This window comes from Canis lupus, chromosome 2 (genome assembly GCF_003254725.2).
Source record: "Canis lupus dingo isolate Sandy chromosome 2, ASM325472v2, whole genome shotgun sequence".
Lineage (NCBI taxonomy): Eukaryota > Metazoa > Chordata > Mammalia > Carnivora > Canidae > Canis > Canis lupus.
In genome coordinates this window covers 74546354-74559711 of record NC_064244.1, presented here as the reverse complement: position 1 = coordinate 74559711, position 13358 = coordinate 74546354, and the positions used below count along the sequence as shown (strand labels likewise).

Sequence of the window (13358 nt, the reverse complement as noted above, 5' to 3'; positions counted from 1 at the left end):
CGCCCTGCAGTGTCCTGTACCACTCCTGAGAAAGACCGCATCTCATCTGCCCTTGGGAAACCCTTCCCTCCTCCACCCCTGGCCCAGGCCCTCTCACCTTCGGCCTTCAAGGCTGCCGAGAGCATCTCCACACACTTGTCCCGCACAGAGTCCCCTGTGAGATAGCAGGGTGCCAGGAGGCAGACGGAGGGGGCAAAGGTGGGGGTTGAGGGGCTGGTGGGTGTTTTGGGGGTCTCTGCTTTCGATTTGCTGCTGTTTGATCTGAGGATGACAAACAGAAACAGACATTCTGACATTGAGCTAATAAAGCCTTCGCTAAGCACCATTCTGGATGTTTCCATGGGTGAGCTCCCTTAATCCTCATGACAACCCCATGAGGTAGGTGCTATTTTTAGGCACTTGACATGGATCATCTCATTTAATCCTCACAACGCCCCCATGAGGCTACCTGCTATTCATATCTCCATATTAGGCTTGCATTTTAATTTTTTTTAGAATTTATTTATTAATTCATGAGAGACACAGAGAGAGAGAGAGAGAGAGAGAGAGAGGCAGAGACACAGGCAGAGGGAGAAGCCCGCTCCAGGAGAGGAGCCCGACGTGGGACTTGATCCTGGATCGTCAGGATCAGGCCCTGGGCTGAAGGAGGCGCTAAACCGCTGAGCCACTCGGGCTGCCCTAGGCTTGCATTTTAAAGTGAGTTGTAGATAGTCCCATTTAGGATAATTTGACTCTGGTCACACATCTGGAAGCCAGAACCTAAACCCAGGCAGTTGAACTCTGGTGCCCAGACTCTTAACCAATCACTCTGCTCTGCTGGTTACAGAGTATTATCACTACACCCAAAACTATGCTACCGGGACGCCTGGGTGTCTCAGCGGTTGAGTGTCTGCGTTTGGCTCAGGGCATGATCCCGGGATCTGGGATCGAGTCCCATGTCAGGTTCCTTGCATGGAGCCTGTTTCTCCCTCTGCCTGTGTCTCTGCCTCTCTCTCTCTCTCTCTCTCTCTCTCTGTGTCTCTCATGAATAAATAAAATCTTTAAAAAAAAAACTATGCTACAATCCGTTAGACACCATGCTAGCTGCTCTACCATCTCATTGAACCACATACTCACTCATTCAATGAATATTTACTAGGTCATGTGCTAAGAACAAGGGGTAGGGCAGAAAAGTCAGGAAAGCTCCGTCCCGCGAGGAGCTGACAGTCCAGTGAACAGTGAATTTACCACCACTGAAGAGGGTTGGCTTTTACCATGTGCCAGGCACTGCGCCAGGCACTTCAGGAACATTTTCTAATTTAATTCTCATAGTAATCCTAGGAGGTAGATACTGTTCTCCTCCTCGTTTGCAGATGAGGGGAAACAGAGTTACACCACTGAGATTTGAACCTAGGTCTGCCCAATTCCAAAGTCTACTCTTAACTCCTGTGATACAGTGCCTAGGAGTGACCTCATTTGGGTTTGGGCTTAAAAACTCACAAATACAGGGCAGCCCCGGTGGTGCAGTGGTTTAGCGCCGCCTGCAGCCCCACGGTGTGATCCTGGAGACCCAGGATTGAGTCCCATGTCGGGCTCCCTGCATGGAGCCTGCTTCTTCCTCTGCCTGTGTCTCTGCCTCTCTCTCTCCTTCTGTATCTCTCATGAGTAAATAAAATAAAATCTTAAAAAAAACAAACTCACAAATACAGGGCAGCCCGGGTGGCTTAGTGGTTTAGCACCACCTTCAGCCCAGGGTGTGGTCCTGGGGTCCTGGGATCAAGTCCACGCATGGAGCCTGCTTCTCCCTCTGCCTGTGTCTCTGCCTCTCTCTCTCTGTCTCTCATTAATAAGTAAATAAATAATCTTTAAAAAAAACCACTCACAAATACAGAAGCGTCTGCTTTTGGCTAAGGGCGTGATCCCAAGGTGCCTGGCATGGAGTCCTGCATCGGGTCATGTGTGTACATATATACATACATGTACAGATGACTGGAGGGATAACTGTGTGTCTTAGCTTGGGCTGCTATAACACCACAGCCTGGATGGTTCGTACAATAGATATCTCCCACAGATCTGGAGACAGGGAAGTCTGAGGCCCAAGTGCTGCTCAATTCAATTTTCTCCCTTGTAGACAACCTCCTTCTTGCTAGCTCCTCGCATGACAGAGGGTGAGCAGGTGTCTCTCTGAAGGACACTAATCCTACTGGATCAAGGCTCTACCCTCATGACCTCATTTAGCCTTCAGTACCTCTATAAAGGAAGGCTCTATCTCCCAATACAGTCAATTTGGGTGTTGGGGCTTCAACATAGGAACATTCAGACTCTAACACCTTATAATAGCAATTATCCCTCTGAGACCGGGTTACAGGAGATTTCAATCTCTTCTTATGCTTATCCATATTTTATAAATCGTCTCTGAATGGTATATGTACTTTTGTAATGAGAAACACTTTGGTATTTTTTTATTTTTTTAAGATTTTATTTATTTATTTATTTATTTATTTATTTATTTATTTGAGAGCGAGCGAGAGAGAGCATGAGTGGGAGGGAAGGGAGAGCCATGGGGGTCAATCCCCAGGATCATGACCTGAGCCAAAAGGCAAATGTTTAACCAACTGAGCCACCCAGGCACCCCAATTTAGTTTTTTTTAAAAACATCTGTAAAAGAGGATCCCTGGGTGGCTCAGCCGTTTAGCACCTGCCTTTGGCCCAGGGTGTGATCCTGGAGTCCCAGGATCGAGTCCCGCGTCGGGCTCCCGGCATGGAGCCTGCTTCTCCCTCCTCCTGTGTCTCTGCCTCTCTCTCTCTTTCTCTCTCTCTACGTCTATCATAAATAAATAAATAAATCTTAAAAAAAAAAATCTGAAAAAAAATCTGATTATCAGGAGTTGCTACTCTAAGCTGATGGCTCAGATAGGTTTCCTGTCTTCCTGTTCTCAAGGAGCTAGCAGCAAAGGTGGAAGCAACTCATGTATCCAGTGAAGATGAACAGATATCATGGAAAATAATACAATGGCATATTTATTCAGTCACAAAATGAATGAAATCCTGAAATATGCTGCAACATGGGTGAACTGCCACGAATGGAGGACATTATATGTGAGATAAGCCAAATACAAAAGGACAAATACTGTGTGATTCTACTTGTATGAAGTACCTGGAATAGTTAAATCCAGGGAGACAGAAAGTAGGATGGTGGCGTGGGTGGTGGAGGAAGGGGGAAATGGGGATTTAGCATTTAATGGAGCAGAGTTTCAGTTTGGGAGGATGAGAAAGTTTGAGGAGATGGATGGTGGTGGTGAGTATACAACGATGTGGATGTACTTAATGCCACCATACACTTAAAAAATGGTTATAATGGCTAAATTTTATGTCATGTATACTTTGACAAAAAGAATCTATATAGGAAGCTCACTGAATAAGCATAACCATACAACTTGAAATATGCAATGATACCTAATCTGTTTTATGTCTTTGGTAAATCTTAATGCATTCGAATGACAAAATATCTTTTTTTTCCTATGGTGGAAAAAAAGGTTAAAATACACATTTTGTTATATATATTTTATCACAATAAAAAAGTTTAAAAAAAAAAAGAAAATGAAGTACTGATATATGTGACCAAAAAAACTAGGCTGAAACTCAGACTCCAGCTGCTGTTGGTCCCTCTCAAGTCCTTGCAAAGAGGGTGGTGGGCAATGGAAGAGGCATCCTCCAGCATCCCATTGGTGACCCGTGCCAATTAGTATCACCAGGCCAGCCCTTAGTAACCGCATGGCCTAAGAAAGCTCAAAGAGGTCACACACTGCAGTGCAATGCAGTCCAACAAATTGCACAAGGGCTGGGGAGCAAGAGCTGCCTGCTGGAGGGGTGGACGGGAAAATGCACTCTTGGCAGAAATGCACAGACGAGGGAAACCTGGGGTTTGCATGGGCGATGTTCAGGGCAGCTGGAGTGTGAGGGGGGAGGGGGCTGGAGAGAAGGGACGCGACAGACTTGGGCTTGCTAAGGAAGGTAAAAACCAAAGCCACCGTTTATTGCCTGTTTGCTATTTGTTGCTCTCCATAACCCTGCGAGTCAAGTTGCTGGCCCCATTTCACAGATGAGAGGATGGAGTGACGGTTGCACAACTCCCTCCATTTCAGAGCTGCTCCTGCACTACTCTTGCGGTGGGTGCCAGGCAGTCAAGATGCCTCCACCTTTATCTCAGTAACCCACCAGGATCCACCAGCCAGCCTACAGGCCTCCTAGGAAAAACTGACCAATAGGAGTTGAAGAAATTAGGGTCCTTTCCTACACACCAGAGTCTTAACCACATTGAGCCCTTGGGGGAGGTCCCAAAGGGCTGCTGCATTTCTTAATTCCAGGGAGCGCTATTCATATTGTCAGCTGGGAACCTCCCAGAGTTGTACAGTGCACAGCGTGGGCAGCTGCACCAGGCAGCTCTGGAACTATGGATGTGCTTCTTCCCTTCAGGAAGAAGATGCTGAGCTTCTGAAAAGTCAGACCCACGGAGGCATGTCCGAAAGTGAAGCTGACTGAGTAGTCTAGGCTTTCCAGTGTTAAAAATCTGGGGTTATAAGATCCAATATCCAACATCCTGCTGGGCACTCTTCAATGTAGATTCCTCAGAACTCCTTGTTCCTCAGCCCTTGCTGTTTGGCTTGACCTTGGATGCCCCCTGTCACCACAGACACCCTTGGATCACTGGGACTTTTGTGTTCTCTGGAACCTTGGGGCTCATCAAAGGTGCCCCAGTGCTGCCTCAGGACTGAGGTGGGCTGGGGAAGGAAGGCTCTGCTCTTGCAAGGTTTCTATTTTGAATTACGAACAATTTCATCCAAAGGGATTTCCTAGCTTTATGTTTTAAATGCAGTTTGAACCTTTCTGTTCTAGAGGAACTTACCCTGGATTCCACCCAACCCTGCCTGACAACTGATGGCCTGGCAGCAGGGCACAAGGTTGGGAATCTGCAGGAGTCAGATTTCAGTGGGAGGGAAAGGTGTGTGGGTGAGGGCAGGCTGGAAAAGGTGTAGATTCTAGAGCCTAAGGGGCTGCCTGCAACCAGAAGAAATCTCCCTGCACTTAACCCTGATCCTGGCCACCAGGCTCTCACCTGCACAGGTGTAACTGCCCCGAAGCTGGTCTCCCAGCATCCTCTTCCCCTTATAACTCACTTGCCACACAGAATCCTGGGGGAACCCTTTCAAAACCTCAACAGCATCAAGTCTAACTCTTCACTGTGGCCTCCCAGCCCCTCGACATTGGCCTCTGCCTCCCCTCTGACCTAATCTCATGCCATGCTCCCTTTCAGGTCACGGAAGACCCTCCCCCAGCTGCTTCTTTCTCTTCCCTAACTACACTCCCCACACAGCCTATTCCTGCCCTTTAATTCCCTAGCACATCGTGACCTGGTTTCTTTCATTCATAGCACTCACCCAAATCTAGAATCTAGAATTAACAAGCAGTGTGTTTATAAACATTGTCTGCCTCCATCTCCAGATGACAGGTTCCAGTGTACAGGGACCCCTTCGGCTGGTTCACCACTGTTTTCCAGCACCTGGAACAGCGTTCGGGGCCAACACTCCACCAATCTTTGTTGAATGAATGAATCTAGGACGAGTTGAGGGAGTTGGCCACAAAGAGATAAAAGGCACATCCAGGGGCCTAGATACAGTTGCATTGGGTGGGTGACACATCCTCTTTGGAAGGCTGGTGACCCTGCTCCCTGGAATGAAGGGAGTGATCTCTCTCTGAGGCAGTGCCAACTCCCACGACCCAGGCCAGCCCATCCCCAGTGGTGATGGAGGCCCGGATTCCTCCTGGCACTGGGTCTCACTGACCTGCATGCCCATCACCACATCCGCAACGTCAGGACTCACCAGTGAGGAACCATCAGGGGAGCTGGTGCATGCTGCTTGGGAGGCATGAGAACAACAACTTTCATCTGGGGAATGTCTACATGGGGTGGCATATTCCTTAAGAACCCAAGCTGCTCCAGAGTGAAGCTCCAAGGCTCAAGGCCTGACACCACCACTTTGTAGCTATGTTACCTTGGGCTAGAAATGGGGATGACACCGGTACCCATCTTATAGAGTCTCTGAGAGGATTAAAGCATCTAAGAGAATTCTAGTAATGAAGTGTTAGCCAATCTACATAGATTACCGCACTAAGTCTATTATTACCAAGCATTATGCACATACGGAGCATTTATATGGGTTGGGAACAGTGTTAAGCATTTTGATACCTCGTTTAATCCTCATAATGAGGGGTTCATAATTATCCCCATTTTGCAGATCAATAGACCGAGGTTCAGAGAGCTGAACTGACTTATCTGAGGTCATCCAACCACCAAAAGGCAGAGTCACACCACAAACCTAGATCTGCCTGCCTTCCAAGTTCTTTTCAACACATTGTCTCTAAAAGGCTGAGAAGTTTCCCAGGTTAGACTGCTTGTTGCATTTACCACTCCCCCACCTCCCAAACTCCACCCCCCACCTTCCTGGCAGGGCACTCCCAGCCCCCTCCCTTCCCTTGGCTAGGAGCTGGCTGGCTGGAATTCATGTCTCCCTGCATTTCAGGAAGCCACGCTCATTTTGCTTTCATTGCACAGGATTGGAAACTGTGACAAATTGCAGGGAGGGCATCCCTGGCGGGGGTGGGGCGTCGGATTTAAAGCATTTAAAATTTTTTTTCATTTATTTATTCCTGAGAGACACACACAGAGAGAGAGGCAGAGACACAGGCAGAGGGAGATGCAGGCTCCATGCAGGGAGCCCAATGGGGGACTCGATCCTGGGACTCCAGGACCAGGACCTGGGCTGAAGGTGGCACTAAACTGCTGAGCCACCCGGACTGCCCTGGGGCGTCGAATTTATCAACCGCTTCCTTCTGCTCCCCGGATGTGCCAGCGCCTGCCCCAGCCTGGGATCTGACATCATCAAGCCTTTAGAAAAATTCTCCCGCCCCAGGTCGGAGCTGAGGCACCTGGAGGCCCGCTCGCTGCTCCTGCCGCGCCACCTCGAGGACACTGGGGTCACTACACCACCAGGCAAGCCTCGCTGCCGGTGAGAAGCGAACAATTCAGACAGCTCGGCAAGGGCAGCGGATAAAGTGCAACCTTCCTCCTCCACCCGGGGGTGCCCTTCGTAGTCTGCTCCCTGACGCTCCAGCTCCCTTCCCCGAGCACCACGCTCGCTCACATCACTACACCTTTGCATGCTCCAGTCCCACTGCCGGGCCTGCCCTCTCCTGGCTTGCCTTTACCAAGCAAACTGCTCATCTTTCAATTCTGAGCACAAATACAGCATCTTCCATGAAGTCTTCTTCGACTTCTCAAGTCATACCGAGACACTCTTCCTATGTTCCCATCGAATGTTATATCTTTGAAAAACATTCTTAAAAAGCATTTGAAGAACAAAAACAAAAAAATATTTTGGTGTCTTGCCTCTATGTTAGTGATCTGCTGTATAAAGGCAGAGATCATGAGTTTAAATCTTTGCCTGGGCTTAGGGGCTGCGCCTGGTTGAGCTCCAAATGTATTTTGTTTGCCCTACTGTGTCTTAGGAAAATATGAATACATTGTCAATATTTAAAATTGGAAGTTTCATATGAATATCTAGATGTCCAGCTTTCCTTAAAAAATAGGAAGACATGGCATGCTGGACCTGCATTTCTCCAAAGCAACAAACACCTGGGCCAGATAGTGACGGCCCCCTTCAGACAGACAAGTACCCTCCAGGCTGCTGTGGTCTCCACCAGTCACCTACTGTGTGCACATAACCTTGGTCCTTGGAGGATGTTAGGTTTGCAAGGAGGTGCTCAACGAACATGCTCACCAAATGCACGGATGGATGGATGGACAGATGGGTGGATGGATGGAAAAATGGAAGAGAAAGATGAAATCAAGAGGTAGAGAGTGCAGGAAACAGTCTGGGTGGTAGGTAAGGTGCAGTTACAAGACATGCTTGTATTCCTTTGGATTCCCCACCCCAATACAGAACCAGCACGAAATGGCACAGCTGCTCTAAGGACAAACATATTCTGCTTGACTGGCCTTCAGAAAAAGAATGCATTATGGGAGGGAGTCAGAAGACTTCAAGGTTACGAGGCAAAGTCAGGAAAGGAGTATGGAAGTATAAATCCTTACACAAACATGAACTGTTTTTATTATAACATCACACCCAGGACTGGACTAGTGGTCAGTGCTTCCTTTTGGGATAGAACAATTCTTCATTATGCAGGGATATCCTTCATGTTCCAGGACATTTAGCATCTCTGATCCCTGCCTATTTAATGCTGCTGTGCTCCTTCCCCTCTCCCATTGCAGACTGAATGCTTGTGTCTTCTATAAACTCATATTTTGAAGCCCTAACCTCCAATGTGATAGCATTTGGCGGTGAGGCCTTTGAGAGGTAATTCAGTTTAGATGAGGGTGGGCCCCATGATGGGATTACTGTCCTTACAAGAAGAAAAGAGACCAGAGCTCGCTTTGTAAGTGTGTGTGTTGTGCAGACACAGTGAGAAGGTGACCATCTGTAGGCCAGGGATAGGGTCCTCATCAGGAACTGAGTTGGCTCACACCTTGATCTTGGCCTTTTCATCCTCCAGAACTGTGAGGAATAAATGTCTGTTGTTTAAGTCACCTAGCCCACATTCTGTTACAGCAGCCTGAACTAAGATACCCTCCAAGTCATGACAACCAAAAATGCCTCCACAAATTTCTAAATGACTCCCTATTGAGAACCACTGGTGTAGAACCAGGATGACCCTGGAGCTTCCATTCTTAGGCCTCATTCATGGAAGACATTGCCAAACGACCACAGAACTCTTCTCTTCAGAGGCATGATGTGGCCTCAGACTCCTTCTCCAAGCAGAACTTCCTGGAGCCTCCACTCACCAGCTCGCACTCAGCAGCCATTTTGGAACAGAGCAATCCAGAGGCCCCATCAACATCTTCAGATGTTTAATCTTCAGAAAGCCTTAAACAGCCTAATTTTTGTGCCTCTTCTTTTCTATCCAGTGGTAGTCTTACTGGTACTAAAATAACTGTGCGCCTCCACATATAGTCTCCTAGAAGCCAACACCTGGTTACCCCACCATCCAATATGGTCCCTGGACACGAATCATTAGCTTTAATCCACTTCTAATCCACTGCCTCCTGCTCTAACCTCTCATCTCCCCCGGACCACAGTTCACATTCCCTCTTTCAGTCATAATCTCTCGTTAGTGATCTCATCAAGTTTTGTGACTTCAAATGCTAGATACATGCTAATGGGTCTGAATCTTAGATTTCTAGCCCAGATGTTCTTCTTTAATCCTAGCTTGGTATAACCTAAGTATAAGGTATAACCTATTCAACTTCTCCACCTGCATGATTAGGAGACCCCTCAAACCCAACACATCCAAAACCTGAGCTCCAGCGTCTCCTGTCGCAGCCTGATTGACACAACAATCTTCCCCCATTCTGTCCTTTCAGGTCCTCAAGCAAAAAGTCTTGGAGTCACCTTGATGCTTCAGATTCTCTTGTACCCCTCCTCCCAAACTATCTCTAGAGTCCGTCACTTCCCCAACCTGCACTGCTGCCACCCTGGTCCAAGCCACCATAATATCTTGCCTGAACTTTTGAAAAGCCTCCTGGCTGGTCTCTGCTCTTGGTCTCTGCTCCTGCCCTCAGCCCTGACAACCCATGCTCAGCACAGCAGCCAGAGCCATTCTGATACATTCCCCACCTTGTGGCTCCCGTTCCAGTCCATCCTCCAACTTTCCCCCTCACTCCAGCCCTGGCCACCTCATCACTTCTTGACCCTGCCACTTAGGGTCCTGGGCTTGGAATGAACCCGGTATCTGCCTGGCTAGTTCCTTCATTTCTTTGAAAGGTTTGTTCTTTTTCTTTTTTTTTAAATATTTAATTTATTTATTCATGAGAGACACACAGAGAGAGGCAGAGACACAGGCAGAGGGAGAAGCAGGCTCCATGCAGGGAGCCCAACATAGGACTTGATCCCAGGACTCCAGGATCACGCCCTGGGCCAAAGGCAGGTGCTAAACCGCTGAGCCGCCCAGGCTTCCCGAAGGGTTTGTTCAAAGAGAGCTCTCCTGACTGCCCTGATGACCATCCTTCCCAACCCCCCTCACTGTGCTCTCTTGTTTTCCATAATGCTTGTCACCTTCTAAATCATTGCCTGATTTATTTATTATATGTATTGCCTAACACCCCATATTAGAATATAGGCCTCATGACCACAGGGATGTTTCTTTTGCTCACTGCTGTGTCCTTGGCACCTAGAACACTTCCTGGCACATAGCTGCCCCTCAATAAATATTTGATGAATAAACAACTTGATAAGTTATGCTATTTCAGGTAACTAAACCCAGAGATCTCACTCCAGGTATAGACTCTCAAGACCTCTCTCCTCATGGGTTCAACTTGACCTTGAAAATGTTCCCTAGATAGTAATGGGGCAACAGTGACTCGTCAGCCACCCCAGTGAAGGAGCCATACCTCTGATTCAGAGTCCATTCAGTCTTACTATGTGGTCCCTAGAATTTGGAAGCAACATAATGAATGAGGCTTCCTTCTTTCCCCTGCCCCAGGGCTTCTCCCATGAAAGCAGAGAGGGGAACACGTGCTGAACAGGACCTCTGGGATGGAGAAGCCCAGGACTTCTTTTACCTTTCCATCGATGGCCTTTTTGGAGAGGACGTGGCTGAAGACTTGGAGTCCACAGAATCTCTCCTGAAAGAAGAGAAACTGGAGATGAGACTCTTGTAAACTAGCACCAGTACTGATGCTAAAGAGCTCAGAGGCTGGAGAGAAAGCTTCTGGGAGTCAGGCATGCTGGGCTGAGGATGATGGAGCCCACCTGGACCACAGCTGCAGGTGGGTGATGCTCCAGGTAGCATGGGCTAGTCACCTGCACATACCCTCCATCAAATGAAGCAATCAAGGGAAGGAAGCCTAATACATACCATATACATTACATGAGCTATGCCATGTATTACTAATTTTTAAAAAAGATTTTATTTATTTATTCATGAGAGAGAGAGAGAGAGAGAGACCGAGACATAGGCAGAGGGAGAAGCAGGCTCCCTCCAAGGAGCCCAATGCAAAACTGATCCTGAACTCCAGGATCACGCCCTAAGCTGAAGGCAGATGCTCAGCTGCTCAGCTACCTAGGTGTCCCACTAATTTTCTTTTATTGTAAAGATTTTTTTTATTTTTAAGTAACCTCTATACCCAAACTGGGGCTTGAACTTGAAACCCCCAGGTCAAGAGTCACATGCTCTACTGACTGAGCCAGCCAGGCACCCCGCCCTCTTTACTTTGTATTACTAATTATTTTATCTAATGCTCAGCAGTCTCCCCCACTCCTTGCTCTCAGGCAGGCCTTTGCTAGCGGGAGTCCACAGAGGTTGGCATTCCTGGGACTGCCTATTCTCACAAGGAGCCAAGGAGCTGGAGATCAGTTTTAGCCTCCCCTGACAGGCACCTTACTTAGGAGAAGCAGAGAGAAGAACATAGGCCTTGGAGATACTAGAGCTGTGATAAAATGGCAAGTGAAATAGGGCACAAAATTAGATGTATACGGTTTCTAAAGTCACACAAGAAAACCAACACCCAGGAGGGAAAAAAAGATGCAAAGAAAATAAAACCGGGAAGCCTGGCCGGTTTAGCAGCTATAGCATACAACTCTTGATCTCAGGTTGTAAGTTGGAGCCCCACATTGGGTGTAGAGATTGCTTAAAAAAATAAAATAAAAATCTTAAAAAGAGAGAAGAAAAAGAAAGAAAGAAAGAAGGAAGGAAGGAAAGAAAGAAAGAAAGAAGAAAGAAAGAAAGAAAGAAGAAAGAAAGAAAGAAAGAAAGAAAGAAGAAAGAAAGAAAGAAAGAAAGAAAGAAAGAAAGAAAGAAAGAAAGAAAAGAAAAGAAAAGAAAAGAAAGAAAGGAAGGACACCCATGGTTATATTAGGGTATGGGATCAGAGGTGAAAATTTGTTTTTATTCTCCAAAATGCATGTAGCTACATTCTCTTTATGATAAATTTAATCTGTCTGTAAATTGTTGGGCTTTTTTTTTAGATTTTATTTATTTATTCATGAGAGACACAGAGAGAGAGGCAGAGACATAGACAGAGGGAGAAGCAGGCTCCCCATGGGGAACCCAATATGGGACTCAATCCCAGGACCCCAGGATCAGGACCCGAACCAAAGCCAGATGCTCAACCATTGAGCCACCAGGTAGCCAATCAGTCTGTAAATTGTAACCATCACTCCCCATTTCATTCACTCAAGCTTCTTGTCTGTCTTTCTTTCTTTCTTTCTTTCTTTCTTTCTTTCTTTCTTTCTTTCTTTCTTTCTTCTTTTTCTTTCTTTCTTTCTTCCTTTCTTCCTTCCTTCCTTCCTTCCTTCCTTCCTTCCTTCCTTCCTTCCTTCCTTCCTTCCTTCCCTCCCTCCCTCCCTCCCTCCCTTCTTCCTTCCTTCCTTCCTTCCTTCCTTCCTTCCTTCCTTCCTTCCTTCCTTTCTTTCTTTCTTTCTTTTTTTTTTTTTTTATCTTTACACCCAACGTGGGACTGGACTCATGACCCTGAGATCAAGAGTTGCATGTTCCAGGGGATGAGCCAGCTAACTGCTGCCCCCCGCCCCCGCCCAGGCTTCCTTGTAAGCCGGGTGCAGCACCTCCTCCAACATACTACATCACTGCCTTACCGATCATGTGTTTTGTCTGACCAGCTCCCATTGTAAATTCTGCAAGCACAGAGCTCGGCGGTGGGGCTTGTTCACCAGGCGGACACTGTTCCTGCAGAGCCCACATCCCCTTGGGCACTCTCTCCCCCAGTGCACTGGGACCCATGGGCTCCACGCTACGAGCTCCCCTGGCCTGTGCCCCAGGGAGTCCTCCGTGCCAGCCTGTGCCAGCGGCCTGGTGGACTGGAAGAGCCCTGGAGCTAATGACCCTGGGAGCGGCCTTCAACCCACACACAGGAATTGGTGGATAAATACCACAGTGTCCTCAGCCCTCCTGGGGTGAGGTGTGTCCTCCACTGTCACCCAGAGTTCCCCAGCAGGACTGAAGCCTGGCTGCCCAGCAGCAGCAGCCCACTAACACACCCTGGGCTGGCTCCCTTCGCTTCCCATCTTACTCCCTCACTCCTCTCTCTGCATTTCTTGAAATCGCTTCCCAGGTAAACCCCTTGCACTTGAATCTGTGTCTCAGGGTCTGCTTCTGCAGAATCCAATCTAATATATTCACTGGCTTATTCCAAGCAAATACAAGAATGCCTTGCACAAAGTAGGTGCCATTTAAATATTTGTTGCCGGGCAGCCCCGGTGGTGCAGCGGTTTAGCGCTGCCTGCAGCCAGGGCGTGATCCTGGAGATC

General features: G+C 47.7%; 1 protein-coding gene across 4 annotated transcripts in view; it reads right to left on the bottom strand.

Moving 5' to 3' along the window:
* TCEA3 (transcription elongation factor A3) overlaps positions 1-13358 on the bottom strand; it is a 42676-nt gene that overhangs the window by 13176 nt on the left and 16142 nt on the right. For 3 of the 4 annotated variants that reach the window (XM_049105910.1, XM_049105901.1, XM_049105911.1), the window contains exons 5-6: positions 10655-10717; positions 98-261 (exon numbers count right to left, since the gene is read on the bottom strand). In XM_049105910.1, coding sequence (XP_048961867.1) covers positions 98-261; positions 10655-10717 — 227 coding nt within the window. The remainder of the gene's footprint in view (positions 1-97; positions 262-10654; positions 10718-13358) is intronic. The other variant, XM_049105906.1, reaches the window with a different exon arrangement.